We start from the raw sequence: 18,835 nt of genomic DNA on the forward strand, positions 1-18,835 counted from the left end.
ATATTAATTAATATTGTATGATTACACAATAATTATAATAATAACAATTATAATACAATATTATATTATATAATGTAATAAATATTATAATACAATAATTATAATAATAATAATAATTGTGTAGTTATATAATATTAATTATTCTATAATTATTATATAAAACTTCCCAAGGATCTGTTGGGAATGAAGGGTCTCTCCACCCTGGATGAAGAAGGTTATCCTCTTGCTGGGATACAGAAGTTGGATTGGAGCAAATTGCACACGCTGGGAAAAGGGAGCACGAGATTCCTTGGGAATTCCAAGGGAGCACAGCTTCCTTTGTTCCTTGGCAAATGGGGCTTGGAAAAACCACCCCCGAGTGACATTCCAAGCTCAGCAGGGTCATTCCACCCCTTTTTGGGATTCCTGGAGGAATTCTTGGCTCAGGACTTGCCCTCCCTTGGAGTCTGTCCCAAATTATTCCCAGTTTGGATGAGGATGTTGAGTGAATCCATCTCCCAACCCACTCAGACCTCAATGATGCGTGAAAAGGCTCAGAAAGAATTCAAAATCCCCCTAAATAACAGCAAAAGCTGAAAAATTAAACAGGGTCAGCAAACCCTGAGCTCTTTTCCTTTTCAAACTGGCTGAAATCCTAAATTCAACCCAGCAACTGGTTCGAAACTTCCAGTTCAAACTGCAACAAATCCAAACCATTCCTTAAGGAGGGAAGTTGACCCACATGAAACCTGATTTATCTCTAAAAGTTCCACTAATCCTTATATATTTCTTGGTAGGGAGAGGGTTTTTTTTCCTCCCTCTTTCTACTCCCACTTCAGGGGGGAAAACGCTCTTTATTTCTCTGTCTGATGAATAATACAGAAATCCTTCAATAATAGATAAGCCATTAATAAAATGGCCAAATATGTATTTTCCCCCTCTCTGAATGCAGGAGGTTGGGCTGGAATGTCAAACAGATTGCTGGATGAATATTTGATATTTTAATTTATCGGGCAAATTTCTTCCGAGAGGAATCCTCCGGGAGGTTTCACACCCCTGGCCCTTCATCTGCCACCAAGCCCTTCCCCTCCTACAAACCTCAAGCTCGGTGGATACAAGAGTTAAAAACTACCTGAAAACATCAGTCAAGGGCTGATCCTTTCTGAAGAAGTGGGAAAATAAGGCAAAAGATGCTCCAAATTGAATTTTTTTCCCCCCCTCTGAGCGGGAACACATTTGAGGCTCAGCTCAAACAGCTCCCGCTTTCCAGCCCAGCTTGCTAAGCACTTTGCAAAGATGAAAAAGAGACATTAAGGAGAAGGAAAAAGCCCTGACTCACCTGAAACAGGCAGAGAGAAAAAAGGCTGAAAAGAGATGAAAAAAGAGTAATTAATGTCTGGAATTCACCTGCCAAACTCAACGCCCCAAGCTGTTATTGAGGGGGAACAGCCTTTTACTGTGCAAATTATTAGACAGGTGTGTGAAGTGCAGCAATAATAAACTGGGTATAAATTAAAAGGCTGATTTTGGAGCAAACTTGGGGAATATTAGATAATTACAACCTTTTTTTGAGAGCCAGGAGACGTCGCCGTTGATCTCACCCAGCCCGCGCCTCCAAAATAATCTCCTGGCAAATGCCACTCTTGTTTCGGCCTCAGATTCCTTTGGTTGGGTTGAAATAGGGAAAATAACTTGGATTTGAAGTGCAGAGGGGGTTGAGCAGAGGATTGTTGTCCTTGGGGGGCAAGGTGAGGGTCACTCGTGGTTGTTACACCCCAGTAACGACGGTCGGGTGACAGGCAGGGAAGTTGTCACCATGGGGGACAATATCCAGCCTAAACACACCCTTGGTTATTCCCAACCAGCCTCCAGGAGCTGCTCTATCCCTCTTTTTGGCTGCTGGATCGTGGTGAGATGTGACACAGCTCCGGGGCTGGAGATCCACCTCCAAAATCAACCCTGGGTGTGTCATGGAATGCCGGGATGGGATGGGTTGGAAAGAACCTGAAAGATCATCTCATTCCACCCCCTGGACACCTTCCACTAGGCCAGGTTGCTCCAAGCCCTGTCCAACCTGGCCTTGGAGACTTCCAGGGATCCAGGGGCAGCCACAGGTTTTTGGGCATCAGGCCCAGGGCAGGGATTGTCCAATCCTGGGAACAATTCTGGGCTTCTCAGGCAGAGACACAGAGGGGCTGGAGAGTGTGCAGGGAAGGGAATGGAGCTGGGAAGGGGCTGGAGAACTCCTGAGGGAGCTGGGGGGGCTCAGCCTGGAGAAAAGGAGGCTCAGGGGGGACCTTCTGGCTCTGCAACCCCCTGACAGGAGGGGGGAGCCGGGGGGGGTCGGGCTCTGCTCCCAGGGAACAGGGACAGGAGGAGAGGGAACGGCCTCCAGCTGTGCCAGGGGAGGCTCAGGTGGGACAGGAGGAGGAATTTCCTGCTGGAAAGGGTGGTGAGGCCTTGGCAGGGGCTGCCCAGGGAGGTTTGGAGTGCCCAGCCCTGGAGGTGTCCCAGGAAGGCCTGGCCGTGGCACTCAGTGCTCTGGGCTGGGGGACAAGGTGGGCATCGGGCACAGGGGGATCCATGGGCTGGGAGGGCTTTGCCAGCCTCAGGGATCCTGGGATTCTCCGGACAACCTGTGTCAGTGCCTCACCACCCTCACGACATTCCCAGTGTAACAGCCCAGCAAAAATTTAATGTATTCATCTCCAGCTTCCTGAGAAGTGTTGGACTCACCAAGCCAATCCTTTAACGCATTCCCAAGAGGTTCCATCCCATGTGATCCAGGAGGAAACATTCCTGTAGCTTGGAGTCCACACCCAGCATCCCCTCAATGCCCCAAAATGGGATTAAAACAAACATATCTCCAGCTTCCTGGGAAGTGTGAGACTCACCAAGCCCATCCCAAGAGATTTCATCCCATGTGATCCAGGAGGGAACATTCCTGAATCCTGGAGTTCATGCCCAGCCTTCCATCAGCTCCCATAACATCCCCAAATTGGACTAAAATAAATACATTTCCAGCTTCCTGGGAAGTGTTGGACTCACCAAGCAGATCCCTTAGAACCTCCCTGAGAGGTTTCATCCCATGTGATCCAAAAGGAAACATTCCTGAATTCTGGAGTCCATGCCCAGCATCCCCTCGACACCCCAAAATTGAATTAAAATCAATATATAATTACTTATTTTATATATTTAATATAAATATATATTTAACATAAATATATAATATATTTAATAAAAATATATAATATATTTAATATAATATATAATATATTTAATATATATAATATTTAATAAATATACATTTATTTTTATATCTTTATTTTAAAAATAAATAAATAAAAATAAATTTCATCCTTAACCACCGGGGGTAAAAAAGCACAGGGGGTTTCTCTGGGAGGGGAAACTGCCTTCCTGCAGGGATTTAGGGTTGGAAAACGAGGTGGGATCTGGTGATTCCTCATCCCTTGCCATTCCAGAGCCATTCTGTGCTCATCCTGTGTTTAGGACGTGGTGGCTGCACCGAGGAGCCGCTGGAAGTGATTTCTTTCCTCCTGAAAGATGAAGGAAAACAAAGCTGCTCCAAAGGGATTTCATTTCATTCAGGGAAATAAACTCAGCTCGACTGTGTTATCCTAAAGAATTCCCAGGCTTCATTTCCATAGTGCAACTTCACCAGGAGTGTTGTGGATTAATATTTCCCTTTACCTCGACAAGAATTCACTTCTTTTTTCCCCTCCTTTTTCTGCTGATAAGGCACAAAACACTCGTTGTTTTTTGGAATGTCAGCCTTCTTGGAGTTGTCTTTGTTCACCCCTTGTTTGTCAAGCAGCCAATCCGTGGCAAGGAACACATTTTTAATATCTTTTTTACTATTATTTCCGGGATGTCCAACTTTTTCTGTTGGCCAAAATCTGAAGCTCGTGGCCACAACGCACCAAATAGTCACCGATTAATTAAATGTGACCTAATTTTTCCCTTCTGTCCTTCCCTTCCACTCCAGGGAATGGCTGGCAGGGTTTGCTCAGCAGGGCAGAAGATTATTTTGATTTTTTGACAAATCAGGGGCTGAGTTTTGAAGCCAAAAACCCGGGTGTGGGGACACAAAAAAAAAACTGGAACACGGAAAAATGGGAACACGCAAGTCCTGCTGGGACAACAACTCCAGTATTGTAGGGAGCCAAAACCAGCCAGGGGATGTGTCCAGACACAGCAGGTTTGAACTAATTCCATCTTCCCATGGCAGGGGCTTGGAATGAGATGGGCTTTAAGGTCCCTCCCAACCCAAACCAGTCTGGGATTCTGGGATTCCAAAATTCAGCTGGGCCATCCCTCCATGATGTGTTGGGATCTCTGAGTTTATTGAGGCCCTTTCAGTGTTTATAAAAAAGATGGAGAGGGACCTGGGGCAAGGGATGGAGGGACAGGACACAGGGAATGGCTTCCCACTGCCAGAGGGCAGGAGAAGTGGGATCTTGGGAAGGAATTCCTGGCTGGGAGGGTGAGGAGGCCCTGGCACAGGTTGCCCAGAGAAGCTGTGGCTGCCCCTGGATCCCTGGAAGTGTCCAAGGCCAGGTTGGAGCAACCTGGGCTGGTGGAAGGTGTCCCTGCCCATGGCAGGGGGTGGTACTGGATGGGCTTTGAGGTCCCTCCCAACCCAAACCAGTCTGGGATTCTGGGATTCCATAATTCAGCTGGGCCATCCCTCCAGACATGATGTGTTGGGATCTCTGAGTTTATTGAGGCCCTTTCAGTGTTTATAGAAAACATGGAGAGGGACTTGGGAGAAGGGATGGAGGGACAGGACACAGGGAATGGCTTCCCACTGCCAGAGGACAGGGATCTGGGTGGGATATTGGGAAGGAATTCCTGGCCGGGAAGGTAGGGAGGGGCTGGAATAGAATTCCCAGAGAAGCTGTGGCTGCCCCTGGATCCCTGGGAGTGTCCAAGGCCAGGTTGGAGCAACCTGGGCTAGTGGAAGCTGTCCCTTCCCATAACAGGGGAGTTTGATTAAATGATCTTTAAAGGTCCTTTCCAACCCAAACCATGCCATGATTCCACGATTCCATGGAAAGTGAGTGTCCCACAGGTGGCCCTGCTGCAGGGAGAGGGGCTGGTTTGGAACTCTGGGATAGGGATCCACGAGGCTGCTCTTCCCAGCTGGCAGATGGACCTGGGGACCAGAGTCCAGCTGGTGTTTTCCTGCCAGTTTAGCACAGGCCCTTCAGGAGGGTGAAGGAAAACTGGTGGAGCGAGCAGGGAAAAAGGACTGGAGGGGGTTTGTTGTCCGTGGCACAGCTGCTGTGCCCACACAGCCCTGCCCTCCCTCTTCCCACGGGCATCAAGAGCTGCAGCTCCTCATGGAAACTCTCTGGAGAAGGGAAGTTTGTCAGCAGAGCCAGAAGTTTGTGATGGAAGAGAAGGGTGGGGATAAAATGTAGGGGAAGAGCAGGGAAAGAAGGCAGGGATTGCTCAGGGGGCTGCCCTTGGCTGGGCAGGAACACCAGGAGAGGGGAGCACAGGAGATTCCCGGAAAGCCCAGCAGGAATCCAGGTACAGCTTCTCCCAAAAGGGGCAGGAAAGGCTGAGAAAGTGTCCCTGGAGAAAAGGGGTCATAAAATCACAAAATTAAGGCTGGCAAAGCCCTCCCAGCCCATGGATCCCCCTGTGCCCGATGCCCACCTTGTCCCCCAGCCCAGAGCACTGAGTGCCACGGCCAGGCCTTCCTGGGACACCTCCAGGGCTGGGCACTCCAAACCTCCCTGGGCAGCCCCTGCCAAGGCCTCACCACCCTTTCCAGGCAGAAATTCCTCCTCCTGTCCCACCTGAGCCTCCTCTGGCACAGCTGGAGGCCGTTCCCTCTCCTCCTGTCCCTTGTCCCCTTAAGAAGGGGGCAAATGAGATTCAGGAAACTCAGTGGGTAACATCCAGGCTGGAATGATGGTGACCTGTGCTGGGAGAAGGTGAGGGATAACCCTGCCATTCCTTCCCATGGGAAAGCTCTGCAGTGAAATTCCTTGGGATCCAAAGCCTTTTTATCCTCTACACTCGTATTCTGAATTCTGCCCCTTGGATTGAGGAACACTCAGCAGTTCAAACCAGCCCCCTCTGGGTCTATTTTCACTTTTTCCCTTTAATAAAGGAAGAGCAACCTGATGTTCTCAGCGTGGGGTGGCCCAAAATCTTGGGATTCTGGGAAAGAGCAACTTGTTTTGGGGTTAAAAATCACAGATGAGCCTCCAGTGACAAATAAAAGCCATAAAGTGGCATTTGCAGGGTGAAGTGGTGACACCTTTTCCCTCCCAAAGCAAACCACAAATCCTGGCCCTGGGAACACCCCAGACCAGTTGAATTTCCCCCAGAACAATTCCCAGCTCAATTATTTCCCCAGGGAAAAAACCTCCATCCCTGTTTAATTCCCAGAGCGATTTGGGACACTTATTTTAATTCCTCTTTTTTTTCCTGCAGTAAATTCCTGGTGAGTGAGACCCGGTTGGGTTTGGCTTCCCAGCTTAACATCCTCAAGCAGATCCCAGCAGGAGCTATGATATTTAAACATTTAAGAACAAGATACTTTCAAAAAAAAAAAAAAGCCCTGTCAGATGATCTGTTCAGTGGGAGCCACGTGGGCTTTTAATGCCCAGAAATTTATGCACCTGCTTCACTTCAGCCTGGGAGTTGTTTTCACAATTCCCAGACTTTTTGGGGGAAGGTTTATTTATTTATTTATTAGGTGCCAAAGCCTGAACTTCTGTGAAATCTTGTCAATGGTGTGCTAAGAAACATCCTTTCCACTGGGTGTTCCACGGGGTAGAGCAGCCAGGGAATGATTCCAGCCCTCAGGATCAACCCACGTGTCTGTGTTGGGAGGAGTTTGGATTCTTCCAGCTCGTGGAAGGGCTGGAAACAGGGTGAGAAAGGACCAAACAATCCTACAAAGGTGCACATCCCTCTTCCTACCACCTCCACTTGAAGTATCTTGGCTTCTCCTCCAAGCCCTGCCCAGGATGGAGCTTTACAGGTGAAGAAAACACTCCTTCCAAGGTCAGAAGAGCTTTGGGATCATGTCCATGTTCATGCTGGACACAGGAGGAAGAAAGGGGACATGACTGTCCCACAGGGCAGAGCAGCCAGGGAATGATTCCACATCTTCAGGACACGTCTGTGCTGTGAGGATCTCGGATTTAACCATGGAAAGGGTGATCACAACCCAGCTGTGGCCCAGCTGTTGCTTTTTGAGGGTCATTTTGGCAGGATGGAGAGGCTGGAGGCAGAGAAAAGCCAAAAGGCAGCTGAAGGTTGAAGGCCACGCTGGGAGTGCAATCCCCGGAGATCTGCTGAGGGAGATGATCCCAAATTCTCCTTGCAGCTGAAAAACAGATAAAAAAAGAGCATCAGGTGGAGCCAGGGAGTCCCTTCAAAGGGAGGTCAACCAGGGAAGGTGGAGAGATGCAACCAGAGGCAGTGGAGTATCTGGAACAGCACAAAACCTCGTGTCCCTTGAGGGGGACACGGAATTTTGAGCACAACAATTTTTGGTTGGGAAGAGGGAATTTGCCCCCTTGCATCCACCAGTGTGTTTCCAAGGGATGGATTGGATGCTCTGAGCCCCTTGAGGCCTGTCTCCAGTGGCCAGGAGAGCACTGGAAGCATCCAAGCCTTGTTAACAGTGTCCTGCCTCGTGCCAGCGGGGTCACAAGAAACCCTGACAGTGCAATTGTTCCTTCCAGAGCCCATCACTTTTCCCTGGCCTGGAGAACTAATCCTTCAGTGCTGCAGGCAGAGGAGGGAGCTGAATGTCACTGTGGCCAAGGTGTCCATGGATTAGGGGCAATCCTTGCAGAAAACAAGGAAAAAAGGGAGAGGATGGGGGCAGTAACTTCCCAAAAAATCCTTGGTTTCTTCAGGGAAATTAGAGGTGAGAGACCTTCACCAGCACAACTCCCACAGATCCCACAATGTAGGGAGGGCCTCAGGCAGCTTGGGAAGGTGCTGGGGGCCAGTGAGGGGTCTCAGACACTTGATGGAGTCCAAACATCACTGAGGGTATCAGATAAATGATGGAGTCCAAACATCACAAAAAGGGGGGAAAGATCAGGTAAACCCCAGTGGCTGAGGTGGCTCAGCTGCAGGGGACACACAGAGGAGGGAGCTGAATGTCACTGTGGCCAAGGTGTCCATGGATTAGGGGTAATCCCTGCAGAAAACCAGGAAAAAGGGGAGAGGAGGGGGGCAGTCACTTCCCAAAAAATCCTTGGTTTCTTCAGGGAAATTAGAGGCGAGAGACCTTCACCAGTACAAATCTCAGGGATCCCAAAATATAGGGAGGGCCTCAGGCAGCTTGGGAAAGTGCTGGGGGCCAGTGAGGGGTCTCAGATACTTGGTGGAGTCCAAACATCACTGAGGGGGTCTCAGATAAATGATGGAGTCCAAACATCACAAAAAGGGGGGAAAGATCAGGTAAACCCCAGTGGTTGAGGTGGCTCAGCTGCAGGGGACACACAGAGGAGGGAGTTGAATGTCACTGTGGCAAAAGTGTCCATGGATTAGGGGCAATCCCTGCAGAAAACCAGGAAAAAGGGGAGAGGAGGGGGGCAGTCACTTCCCAAAAAATCCTTGGTTTCTTCAGGGAAATTAGAGGCGAGAGACCTTCACCAGCACAAATCTCAGGGATCCCAAAATATAGGGAGGGCCTCAGGCAGCTTGGGAAGGTGCTGGGAGCCCATGAGGGGTCTCAGATACTTGATGGGGGGCAAACATCACTGAAGGGAAGGGATGAGAAGTTGAAAACCCGGCGTTTGAGGTGGCTCAGCTGCCTGGGACACACAGAGCAGCCGGTGCCCTTCGTACCCCTCCTTGTGCCACCCCTGGCGCTGCGGGGTGTGGGAGCCCCCAGGCTGTGACTGTCCTTATCCCAGCGCCCCGGGACGCTCAGCTTTGAGCCAGTTTTTGGGCAGTGGAGGCCGGGACAGCGGCGCTGCTGCCACCGGGGCACCCACGGGGGGGTGTGACAGCTGAGGGGAGGTCTGACCCCGGGGGGTGCCCCCAGAACCGGGCAGGGAGGGACAGCGGGGTCACGGTCAGGAACCTGGCATCAGCAATCCCAGCGCGGGAGCGCAGCCCGGGATGTGCGGGAACTGCGCGGGCCAGACCCCCCTCCCCGCTCAGCGGGGAGCGGAGCGCGGAGCCAGCGCGCCCCTCACTGTCCGCACAGCACCGCCCCGCGCATCCCGCGGCACGGCCGGGACCGCCCCGCGCATCCCGGGGCTGAGCGGGATCCCACCACCACCCACCCCTGGGCAGAGGGGTCGCACCTCTCCGCGCATCCCGGCTCCGTGCGGGACACGGCGCTCCGCGCATCCCGGGACAGAGTGGGAAGCGGGGGCCGCACCGCGCCGCGCATCCCAGGGTAGCGCGGGTCACATCGCCCCGCACATCCCGGGGTAGAACGGGTCACACCGCTCCGCGCATCCCGGGGTAGAACGGGTCACACCGCTCCGCGCATCCCGGGGTAGAACGGGTCACATCGCCCCGCACATCCCGGGGTAGAACGGGTCACATCGCCCCGCACATCCCGGGGTAGAACGGGTGACACCGCTCCGCGCATCCCGGGGTAGAACGGGTCACACCGCTCCGCGAATCCCGGGGTAGAACGGGTCACACCGCTCCGCGCATCCCGGGGTAGAACGGGTCACACCGCTCCGCGCATCCCGGGGTAGAACGGGTCACACCGCTCCGCGAATCCCGGAGCAGAACGGGTCACACCGCTCCGCGGATCCCGGGGCTAGAACGGGTCACATCGCCCTGCACATCCCGGGGTAGAACGGGTCACACCGCTCCGCGCATCCCGGGGCTGGGAGGGTCACACCGCTCTGCGCATCCCGGAGCGGAGCGGGACACCCCGCGCACATCCCCGCACATCCCTACGCGCCCGCTGGCGCTGTTGGAGCCGCGGGGGCCCGGAGGGGGCGGCGGCGGCGGCGGCGGCGGCGGAGGAGGAGGAGGAGGAGGAGGAGGCGGAGGAAGGCGCGCAGCAGCGACAGCCACGCAGCTTTGACGTCGGCGGGCTGCGGCTGCCGGCCCCGCACGTATCAGCACAACGTGACGGCCCCGCCGCGCTCCGCTCGCAGCGCCCGCACCCTGCGCGCACAGCCCGCGGGGGAGCCCCGCGCAGCCCCCGCGCAGCCCCCGCCATGGGCGCGGCGCCGCAGCCGCGCTGAGAGCGAGCCGAGCGAGGAGGGGCCGCCCCCGCCGCGCCGCAGCCCCGCCGACCCTCCCCGCGCAGCCCCCGCCGGCCCCGAGCCCCGCGCACCATGCGGGGGCCGCGGCGCTGCGGGGGCCTCTGATGGCCGCGGGGCTCCGGCGGCTGCTGCGGCGGCCCCGCGCGGCGCTCGGCGGGCCCGGGAGGCGGCGGCGGCGGCGGCCGCAGCCCTGAGGGTGCGGGGGCTGCCGCGGGCGCGGGCCGGTGCTGCCCCGAGCGGGGCTCGCTCTGCGCTGCGGGAGGAGGAGGAGGAGGAGGAGGAGGAGGAGGAGGCGGAGGCGGAGGAGGAAGGCGGAGGAGGAGGAGGAGGAGGAGGAGGAGGAGGAGGAGGACCGGCGCGGTGCCCGCCGCCTGCCCCCGCCGCCCTGCCTGCGCGGGCGTGCGCGGCTCGGCCGCAGCGGAGCGCGGGGCTCCGGCGGGCGCTGCGCGGCCCCCCCCCCGCCCCGCCGGGCTGGATATGTGGATGCTCACGTGAAGATGGATGTGGCCATCGGGCTGCTGGGGCTGCTGACGGTTCTGCTGGAGGGCAGCTCCGGCCAAGGGGTGTACGGTGAGTGCGGGGCGCCGCGTGACCTTGTCGCGACTGTCGCCGGGGCGGAAGGGCGGGAGGAGGCGGGGGGGGGCACGACAGCGCTGAGCGCCGCGGGAGCCGGCGGAGGCAGCGCGGGGGCAGCGGCGTTGCCATGAGACGCTGACATTTTTCACGGCGAAAACCGGCGAGGGGGGGGGATGTTCGGGGGGCTGCAGCCGGTCCCGCCGCCGCCGCCGCCGCCGCGGGGATGCTCCGCGCCAGCGGAGCGCCCGGGACCGCCGCGCTTGTCACCGGCGGCGCTGCCGCCCGCGGCCGCGGAGCCACGGGCGGGGGAGAAGCCGCCGCAAACTTCCCGGGGCTCCGCCGGGGGCGCGCCGGCCCCGCGGGCGGCTCGGCACCTCCATCCTCGCTCCTCCATCCCCGCTCTCCCCATCCCCGCTCTCCCCATCCCCGCTCACCTCGCCCGTGACTTGCATATCACCGGCGGCATCGCCTGCCCCGCTCGTGTCACACGGTCCTGGGCGGCCGAGCGGGGTCCGCGGGTCTTGTTGCTTCTCCCCCTCCCTCCCTCCCTCCCTCCCTCCCTCGCTCGCCCCGGAGTTGGCCCCGTTTGGCGATGCCGGGACCGAGGATGCTGCTCGGTGCGCCGGTCCCGGCGCTGCCCCGGCTGGTCCTGGCTGTGCCTCGGCCGCTGTGATGCCTCGGTGCCGGTGATGCCCCTGCCCCGGTGATGCCCAGGTTCTGTGGCTGCCCCGGCCGCGGTGTGGCCGGTCCCACTGGTGCCCCGGCCGTGGTGATGCTTCGGTCTCGGTCCCGGTGTTGTCCCTGCTCCAATGATGCCCCGGTTCTAATGAAGCTCCGGCTGTGGCGATGCCCCCCCCGCGGTGACGCCCTGGCCCCAGTGATGCCCCGGTCCCGGTGGCGTCCTGACCCCACTGACGCCCCGGTTCTGGTGATGCCCCGGTTGTGGCGATGCCCCCCTCGCGGTGATACCCTGGCCCCAATGATGCCCTGGTTGTGACCATGCCCCGGCCCCGGTGATGCCTCGGTTCTGGTGATGTCCTGGCCCCAGCGATGCCCCGGTTGTGTCGATGCCCCGGCCCCAGCGATGCCCCGGTTCTGGTGATACTCTGGCACCAGTGATGCCCCGGTTGTGTCGATGCCCCAGCCCCAGTGGTGCCCCGGTTCTGGTGATGCCCCGGCCCCAGTGATGCCCCGGTTCTGGTGATACCCCGGCCCCAGTGATGCCCCGGTTGTGACGATGCCCCGGCCCCAGTGATGCCCCGGTTGTGACGATGCCCTATCCCCGGCGGTGCCCCGGCCGGGGCGGGGGGGTTTATATAAGCGAGGCTGGGGCCGGTGCGGTGCTGCCGGGAGCTCTGACACTCGGGGCCGAGGAGACTTCATGAATTCGCCAGTAAACGCTCGGTGTGACACCCGCTCCCCCGAGCCCCTGCTCTCCGCCGCTCCGAGATTCGCTTCCCACCCGCTTTTAGAGACGAGCCCCCCCCTTCTTTTCCCTTAATTTTGCGAAATTTCGAGGCGATCGAAGATGTCTGAGGGGCTCTGCTCGCTGGTGAATGACTGTCGCGCGGGTATCGGCGCTGGCAGTGCCAGGGCTCGCTGCCTTCCCAACACACAGGCACATATTGTTGGATGCTCTGGAATAGCATCACTGTGGCGAATAGGAGAGGGCTTGTTCGGGAAGAGGAAAAGGGAGCTCTGGCCGCGGCCCGAGCTCGGGATCGATGTCACACACGGGATTTGTAGTAAGACTTTGGTTCGGCGGTGCTGCCTTCGCATCCTGTGCGATGTGACGCCTTATTTAGGTTAAGGACGAGGAGGGAAGGGCTGGTGAGAGCCGGAGGGAAGGGGGGGAGGGGGAGTGTTGTGAAGTCAGTCATGTGTGGCTGCTCCGTGTCGGAAAGCGCTTCCATGGGAATTCGTCGTGTCTTCATTGACTCCCGAAGGTCGGCTGGAGAATGTCTGGGCAGCGCTCTGCCAAAAAAACGCCGAGCCCGGGGGCCGCCCGAAGCCCCCGAGGAGCCCGATCAGAGCACCAGGGCCATTTTGGGAAGGCAGGGTTTGAAGCTGGCCTCCTGGACCCCGGGGGGGGCTCAGACCTTGTCGCTTTGGACAAACAGGTTTGTGGGATTTGAGGGAGTTTTTTGTCCTTTTTTTTTTTTTTAAGATTCCAAGCTCCTCACAGCTCTGCTTCTGCCATGGTGCAGTCAGGGAGGTTTTTGCCGGGTTAACCCATTTCTTGCCTGGTTTTGTGTCCCTTCTGCGAGTGGACCCTCTGAAAGGAAGGGGTTTCTCCAGTTAGCACATTTCCACGTCCATCCATCCATCCTTCCCGTGCCCTGCCCCTCTTCCCAGCCCTGCCCGGAGAACTTGGTGCTCTGCAGGTCTCTCAGCCCCATCCTTCGGGTCCTGCTGCTCCAAGTCCTCTCCAGTTCCTCCCCTGGAGGTTGTGTCTCATCCCACGGGAGGACCTGAGCCCTGGCACGGATCTCCCTGGCCATGGGCACTGCCCAGGCTGCCGTGGATTCTCCGGGGATGTGCCACTGCTGGAGGTGTAGGGAAGGGCCACTGTGCTGGCACAGTGCCTGGCACGGCAGCACAGCTGCACTTGGGAGCTGCTCTGCTGCCTGGAAATGCAAAACGAGCCACGTTTTTCTTCTGAGGCCACACAAAAAATCCAAATTAACGTGCCATGATGCCTGGCTGCACATCCCATCCTTCACCTCCCTGGGTACAGGGAAGCTGGGATGAAAAAAGCCGCTCACAGAGCTGATCCTGAGGGGAAACTGAGGCCAAACACTGGGAATCCTGAGGCTGAGAGGCACGTCGGGGATGGAGCCATGGCAGGGCCCACCATCCCCCTCTCTGTGCTTCCCCGTGGGATGGGGAGAGAGCAGAGCTGCTCAGATCCCTGGGAAGACACACAGTCCCTCAGCTCTGCCTTGCCCAGCTTGCTTTCTTGGCCAAACAACCCAGAAGAACTCGAGTGCTGCGGGGATGCACTTCCCCCCCCCCCCCTTTCCATTATGCATGACTTGCTCTGTTAATAAAGCAGAAAATGTAGGTATTGAGGACATGATGGTTCTCCTTTCACCCAACCTCGAGTCGACAGAGCAGAGATGGCTCAGGGAGGAGCCTGAGGGGGCACACAGGGGTTGGTTTTAGCAGCCAAGATGCAGCTCAGCAAAACGGGGGAGTTTTGGGGAGAGTGGAGAGAGGATTTCTGTGTCTGGTGACATTTCTGTGTCTGGTGACACTTCTGTGTCTGGTGACATTTCTGTGTCTGGTGCTGACCTGCCCCATCCTGGGGGATCACCAGGGACTCGGGGTGCAGGGGGTGTCCCCAGGGGCCAACTCTGTGCCCTGTGGAGCAAGGAGCAGTTAGGGAATGCCTGGATATGAGCCTGAAGAGCCTGAGTGCTTCCAGCTCCGGGGTGGGGGCTGGAGGGATGGCTGGGAGCAGGGAGACCCTGCCAGCACTCTGCTGGTGTGGGAATCCTGGGGAATGATCGCTCCAGGGGCAGATCCAAGACTTTGTGACTCCGGGAAGCCGTTTCCAAGTCACCACAGTGAGCTGTGGTACCCACTGGGTGAGATGCTGCTGTGGGGGGGTGTGTGATCCAGCACCCGGTGACACTGGGGTCACTGGAGCATGTTTTGCTCACTCCTTGCAGAGCTTTTAGTCCTTTTTCCACGATTTCAGCTGGAATGAAGCAGGGCAGCTACAGAGGAGGAGTTTTGCATGTCTGGGAGCAGCAGGTATGTCACGGTGTGTGACGGTTCATCCCTCTGTGCACCCCCACGCCGTGTTTTAGGCCAACTCCTGGAGTAAAAACTGCTGGACATCCCCCCTGCAGCTGTGGAGAACCTCGGGATGGGCACAAATACCTCCAGAAATCACCAATGTAATGAGCAGTGGCAGTTCTCAGAGGGCTCTGCAGCAAGGCCAGGGGAGTGGAAAGCATCAGGAGAAGCCTCCAAGGCCACGGGAACAACGAGGCTCCCCTTTGCCGGCTCAAAAAAACCTGGAAGTGAAGGATTGAACGTGTTAAACGCCACAGAGATCATCCTGCTTCCCCGTGCCAAGCTCCCAAACGTTATCTAACAGCCTTAATATTTACCGCGGTCGGAGGTTTAATCAGGGAACGGGTTGGAATCGGGAAACCCAAAGCCTGGAGCTGCCCCTTCCCGGCCGGATTGGGGGCCGATAAACCCCTTTGTGTCCCTGGGCAGGTGGAGCAGGGGCAGGACGCGTCGGGAAGGATCTTCCACCGCCTCCGGCTGCCTTACAGAGTAAGGCCGGTGATTATTTAGTGGGGAAGGGGAGGATTAAGGATCGCTGGCTTTGGAGCTGGGAGCGTCTGCTCTGCCCTGCCCTTCCCCTGGCGCTGCCCCGGGAGAACGAGTGGCTTGGAAGGATGAAAAAAAAGGCCTGGAAAAATGAAACCCCCTCCGAGGAAGAGCTTTTTTTTTCACTTTTAGGAAGCTTTTCAGCCCGGTCGGGGAAGCCTCTGGATCACCAGGAATGGATCACCAGCCCCCCAACGCGTGGGGCTGGGAGGGTGTTTTGGTGGAGAGGAATCATTTCCATGGCTGTGATTTCCATGGAGCTCGCCGGGTGTGAATGCAGGCGTTGTGCGGGCCGGTTTAACCCCCACACAATCCCGGACATTGTGCCAGGGAAGCGCGGCAGCCCTTGGGAACAGGGGAGGAATTATGCGGAGCCGGGAGAGCTCCAACACCGCCCGCCCCGCGCCGGGAGCTCCCAGGGAGCCAAGGGATGCTCGGGATTTTTAACTCTTCGCTGAGCCCTGCAGAGGGATCCCCTCCTCCCTCTCCCATCCCGGGGATGTTCACACTGGGATTTCAGAGGAACTTCAGCTGGAGAAGCCAAACTCGGGAGCGTGAGGAGCTGGGAAACATCCGTTGTGGTTTTTTGTGGATTGGGATGGACTCTCCTCCCGAAATTCTGGTTGTGCCATAGGTAAGGGGCTGGAATCCCAGAAGAGAGGCTCTGGTAGCTGCTGCTCCGTGTATTTTTAGGGCTGGGTGTGCCCTGGGGTGATGGTTTGGGGTTTAGGGTGCAAATCTCGACTTCAATCCTACCGGTGCTCAGTAAACGTGGAGGAGATGATGGGATTTAACCCGGAGACTTCCATGAGCTTTGGTGCATCCTGGGATGTGTTGGACAGCTCCAGGAATGCTCCTGGCACGCAGGGAGCTGCCTCCCTGGCTCTGCTGGAGCAGCACATCTCACCCCGATGCATCTCCTGCTCCAAACGTTGCCTTTGAGTCCATGAGAGGCAGATTTGGAGGGAATCTGGTGGTGAGGAACAAGCCCCTAAACTCCTGAATTAAAGGCTCTGTGGGCCCAGAAGAGCCAAGTGCAGTTTAATTAGAATCAGCCTGATGAACTGCTGGGGAGGAAGGAAAGGGAGATTATTAAAACTCACTTCTGTTTTCCACGTTCCTCAAATATTTTCTGGGATCCCCTTCAGTGAAGGGATGATCTGATCCCTTCCAGCCTACATATCCATGTATTTATATGTGTATTCTTGTCAGGAATGAGCTCTTTTGCTTCCTATCCTCTCCCTCCAGTGGAAAAATCCCTTTTGGATGGGGAGACATACCCAGCAGGATGAAGATTCCAGCAGGGAGCATGTTGCTTTCCTCCCCCTGCCAGCACCAGGATCCTGCCACTGTCCCTTGGATGGACTCAGGGACACAAGTTGTTCCTTAAATCATGGTTTTTTGTACCTGGAAGGACTTTCTTTTTGGAGAAAGGGGATTTTGAGAGCAGCTGTGTGAGGGAAGGCAGCTCTCTTGGTCCCCATGACTGAGTCTGACCCAGTGCTTTCCTCTCCCTGCCAGCACCAGGATCCTGCCTCTGTCCCTTGGATGGACTCAGGAACATAATTTATTACTTCAACCAAAATTTTTTGTACATGGAATGACTTTATTTTGGTTAAAAGGGGATTTTCAGAGCAGCTCAAAATGTATGAGGGAAGGCAGCTCTCTTGGTCCCCATGACCCAGTGCTTTCCTCCCCTTGCCAGCACCAGATCCTGCCACTCTCCCTTGGATGGACTCAGGAACATAATTTATTACTTCAACCATGTTTTTAATACATGGAATGACTTTTTTTGTGGTTAAAAGGGGATTTTGAGAGCAGCTGTGTGAGGGAAGGCAGCTCTCTTGGTCCCCATGACCCGGGTCTGACCCAGTGCTCTCCTCCCCTTGTCAGCACCAGATCCTGCCACTGTCCCTTGGATGGACTCAGGGACACAAATTGTTCCTTAAATCATGATTTTTGTACCTGGAAGGACTTTCTTTTTGGAGAAAGGGGATTCTGAGAGCAGCTGTGTGAGGGAAGGCAGCTCTCTTGGTCCCCATGACCGAGTCTGACCCAGTGCTCTCCTCTCCCTGCCAGCACCAGATCCTGCCACTCTCCCTTGGATGGGCTCAGGGACATAATTTATTACTTCAACCACGTTTTTAATACATGGAATGGCTTTTTTTGTGGTTAAAAGGGGATTTTGAAAGCAGCTGTGTGAGGGAGGGCAGATCTCTTGGCCCCCATGACCCAGGTCTGACCCAGTGCTCTCCTCCCCTTGTCAGCACCAGATCCTGCCCCTCTCTCTTGGATGGACTCAGGGACTCAAGTTGTTCCTTAAATCATGATTTTTGTACCTGGAAGGACTTTCTTTTTGGAGAAAGGGGATTTTGAGAGGAGCTGTGTGAGGGAAGGCAGCTCTCTTGGTCCCCATGACCTGGGTCTGACCCGGTGCTTTCCTCCCTCTGCCAGCACCAGGATCCTGCCACTGTCCCTTGGATGGACTCAGGAACATAATTTATTACTTCAACCATGTTTTTTATACATGGAATGACTTTTTTTTGTGGTAAAAAGGGGATTTTGAGAGCAGCTGTGTGAGGGAAGGCAGCTCTCTTGGTCCCCATGACCTGAGTCTGACCCAGTCCCCACCATCCCATCCCTTCAGGGTTTTTTTTTTTTTTTTTTTGCTTTCTCTTTTTATAGCCCCTCTTTCCAATTTTGAGTTCTGTCTGGATCCAGATGAATTATTTCCTGCCATCTCCATAAATAATGTCCTCACTAAATATAGCTGGGAATGGAGAGCAGGCACTTTGCTGCTTCTCAGACACAGTTTGAAGCTTTTCTGGAAGGAGGACTTTCTTCCAAGACTATGGAAGCAGCCTGGGAGAAGAGTGGCCATAAGATACTTCCTTCCAGGAGGGCTCCTTGCTTCCATGGAAGGTTGAAGGACTGAGGAGTTGTCTTGAACTTCCTTACAGGTTCACATCAGGTTGGATCTCAGGACAAGGTTCTTCCCCCAGAGGGTGGTTGGCACTGCCCAGGCTCCCCAGGGCAGTGGGCACGGCCCCAAGGCTGCCAGAGCTCCAGGAGGGTTTGGATGATCCTCTGGGGCACAGGGAGGGATTGTTGGGATGTCCTGGGCATGGAAAATCTATTCCTGCTGGGAAGAGCTGAGGTGGGATAACAACTTCTCCTGAACCTGGTGGAGATGACACCCCTTGAAGGGTCCTTGCAGGGAGCAAGTCCTCACCTGGGTGGGTGTGGAGCGTGCCCAGGGATTTGACTGCAGGTTTTTCCACGGAATATCTGGGATCTCAGGGTGCCACAGTTCAACTGAAAACCCTCGTGAGGATGTTCATGGTGCTGGAACAAGTGCTGGGATGTGCCTGGTGGGAGGAAGGTGGTGCAGGGAATGGATTTGCATCCAAACCCAAGCATTTGGAGCAGGATGAGCTGATTAAATCCCCAAAATCGTTGGCACAACGTTTGGAATGACAACACCCACTTTCTCCAGCCTCTCCTGCCTGAACATCCCTCTGTCCCAGAAATGAGACCCCTGGGGGAGAAAATTCTTTGCCCTGGTGACAACAAAAGGCAGTTGGATACCTGGGCAGCTCCAGGATTTCCCCAGGAGTCATAAAAAATGGGATCTTTGGCATCCCAGCTGTGCCTTCTGCCCTCTCTGAGGGGCTCCTGGGAAAGGG

At 55.7% G+C, this 18,835-nt stretch overlaps 1 protein-coding gene and 1 long non-coding RNA gene across 2 annotated transcripts in view; one reads left to right on the forward strand and one right to left on the reverse strand.

Annotated features, from left to right (window-relative positions):
• Positions 1-1,443: 1,443 nt before the first annotated feature.
• The window catches only part of LOC127463143 (uncharacterized), a 192,165-nt gene continuing 174,773 nt past the window's right edge, over positions 1,444-18,835 (reverse strand). The window contains exons 2-3 of the long non-coding RNA XR_007900679.1: positions 2,054-2,276; positions 1,444-1,641 (exon numbers count right to left, since the gene is read on the reverse strand). This is a non-coding gene — a long non-coding RNA (uncharacterized LOC127463143). The remainder of the gene's footprint in view (positions 1,642-2,053; positions 2,277-18,835) is intronic.
• The window catches only part of MDGA2 (MAM domain containing glycosylphosphatidylinositol anchor 2), a 293,882-nt gene continuing 285,680 nt past the window's right edge, over positions 10,634-18,835 (forward strand). The window contains exon 1 of the mRNA XM_051772102.1: positions 10,634-10,793. Coding sequence (XP_051628062.1) covers positions 10,721-10,793 — 73 coding nt within the window. The 5' untranslated portion in view covers positions 10,634-10,720. The remainder of the gene's footprint in view (positions 10,794-18,835) is intronic.

Source organism: Manacus candei, unplaced genomic scaffold (assembly GCF_025592945.1).
Source record: "Manacus candei isolate 608988 ecotype Guabito, Panama unplaced genomic scaffold, ASM2559294v1 h1tg000150l, whole genome shotgun sequence".
NCBI lineage: Eukaryota > Metazoa > Chordata > Aves > Passeriformes > Pipridae > Manacus > Manacus candei.